The 2,213-nt window shown below is 45.8% G+C and overlaps 1 protein-coding gene across 1 annotated transcript in view; it reads left to right on the top strand.

Moving 5' to 3' along the window:
- Positions 1-1,782, top strand: part of LOC311351768 (nuclear factor of activated T-cells, cytoplasmic 1-like) — a gene marked incomplete at both ends in the record, with an annotated part of 52,623 nt that extends 50,841 nt beyond the window's left edge. Inside the window, one exon of the mRNA XM_084471912.1 lies at positions 1,727-1,782. Within this exon, the coding sequence (XP_084328038.1) occupies positions 1,727-1,782 (56 nt within the window). The remainder of the gene's footprint in view (positions 1-1,726) is intronic.
- Between the last annotated feature and the right edge of the window lie 431 nt (positions 1,783-2,213).

Genomic DNA, 2,213 nt, shown 5'->3' on the forward strand with positions numbered 1-2,213 from the left:
GTTGCAGGCCTGCGTGTTCACACATCAGTCATTCAGGTGATTCCCCTCCAGTGACACTGTGTGTGAGACACCAAACGGTTAACACGACAGAACCTGTCAAGTCTCTATAAATAGCTGCAGGTTGTGATGCCGTACATTTCAAACCGCATCCTCTTTCTCTCAACCTTCCTTCTGCAAACAACAGGATGCAAACATATATTGAAAAAAACATATGAGGCCCAGTTTTCAATAACTGTTATTTTTTTCTTGCTTCTTGCTTGTTTGTAGAAAATGGAAAATTCACAGTGCATGAAAAAAAACTAAAACACAAAGCGGAAAGAATTAGTTGATAAACCGTGAGTACACCCGCTGTGGTTAATGTGTGTGGGTGTAAGAGATGGTGACATGTTTCACACAAGATGTAACAACCCACTTTCCCTCCAAAACAAAAAAGAAAAGTACATCTGTGGCATACGGCCGCCCAGCACTTGGGTTTTCCCTTTCTTGTAAAACGGCATATGGAGCTTCGTCTTCCTTCACCTCCAACACAAAGAGGAGCCACTCTGTCATTAAAGATGGGATCATATCATTCCAACTATGAATTGTATGCCTGCTGTACCCTCTGTACGTGCGGCTAAAAATAGCCTCGGCATGTAAATGCCTGTGTAGCCAGCGGCGGAACTGTGCACAACAGCCAGCAGTTTTGGCTCAGCTTTAATGTTTCCAATAGGACCTTTCTGTTCAGGGAGGTGGGCCCGACCCACCTGTTTATATTCATAAGTCTCCCATCGTGTTTATGAGTGTGTGTGTAAGTGCATGTTTGTTGATGTACAAGTGTGCCATTGTACAGCGCCATTGGTAAACGGATGTACCTGTGTCGCTCTCGTCATCACCCTCTGTCTGCGCTCCATGATCCTACACACGTTGATTCACACACCCTAACACAACCCAATCAGGAGCTCATTCTCCTATAGCTCTCCTATCCTATTTGGACTTTTCACTTTTTTGGGATTTTTCACTTGTTGTAAATTCTGGTCATGTGGGGGGTCTGAAGGGGGAGTCCTGGCCCAGTGATGAGGGCTTCCCACAGGGCGGGCTTCCTCTCCTTGTCCTCCTTGTGTACACTGTCTGCAAGAGACTAGCAGGGGGTCGTGCGCGAGTGCTTTATCGCTGGCTCCACTACGCCTGTGGAGCCCCTTGTTCCTCTCGGAGGCCAGGAGCCCGCTGGCCATCTTCACGGTTATTTCCCTCCCCTACGCCAAAGAACACACGGCAGATAAAGGCGGCGGCAGTCAGGGGGGGGGGGGTAGTGTGGTGGTGTGTGTGTTTTTGGGGGGGCTTGTAGTGCTCACTATCTGGCCGAGTGTGGGAAAGGAGCGGGCACAGGAACTGGTGCAGGAAGACGAGTGAAACATCTGCATGATGTACTCTTGTGTATCATGTGTGTCTGTCTGTCTGTCTGTCTTTAATGCTTCAAGGAGAAACATATTGACCACTATAGCAACCTTTACTGAGGAAGTATAGTATTTTGAAAAAGACCCTCTCTACATATAACAAATATGTGTTTGTACAACCTGTGTCAGGCCTGAAATCTCATCTCGTCATCTCTATGTATTTTATCCACACTTATTTGACGGGAGATGTACCACCGTCGCCGTTAAACATATTTGCAAATCCTAAGACACAATAATTTAAATGGAATTTCAATAACTCTCTACTGTCTGTGCTTTGTGTTTTGTCCCAACAGTTAACGAGATCATCAGAAACGACCTCTCCTGCATCTCAGTCCACGCTCACGCATAGACGTCCAGACGTCCAGAGGCAGCACTGTGCCCAGCAGGCTGAGATCTTACTCCTCCTCAAAACACTGCCTCACAGCATCCTCTCGATGAAGAAGAAGAAGAAGAAGAAGAAGAAGAAGAAGAAATAAATCGAAGAAGATCTTTCACGTGACGAAATGACCATCAGCTCCACAGAACTCAGTCTGAGTAACAGCCCTTGACCAGGGATTGCAGGTGAATGTTTTAAAACTCGTGTCATATCAGGTTCAGAAACGTATGAGGACACATGCCTTAATCCACAACAAGCACTCCTTACTGGACCAAAACAAGCTCAGTCTGAATATACAAAAATAGAGTAAAATGATCTCCACAAATGACGTTCTCCGTTCTACGGGTGATTCATTTAACGTACGCTAATGCATGGAATACAATAGCGGAAAAATCAGTTTTGTG

The sequence above is a fragment of the Micromesistius poutassou genome, assembly GCF_964030765.1.
Source record: "Micromesistius poutassou genome assembly, chromosome: 8".
Classification (NCBI taxonomy): domain Eukaryota; kingdom Metazoa; phylum Chordata; class Actinopteri; order Gadiformes; family Gadidae; genus Micromesistius; species Micromesistius poutassou.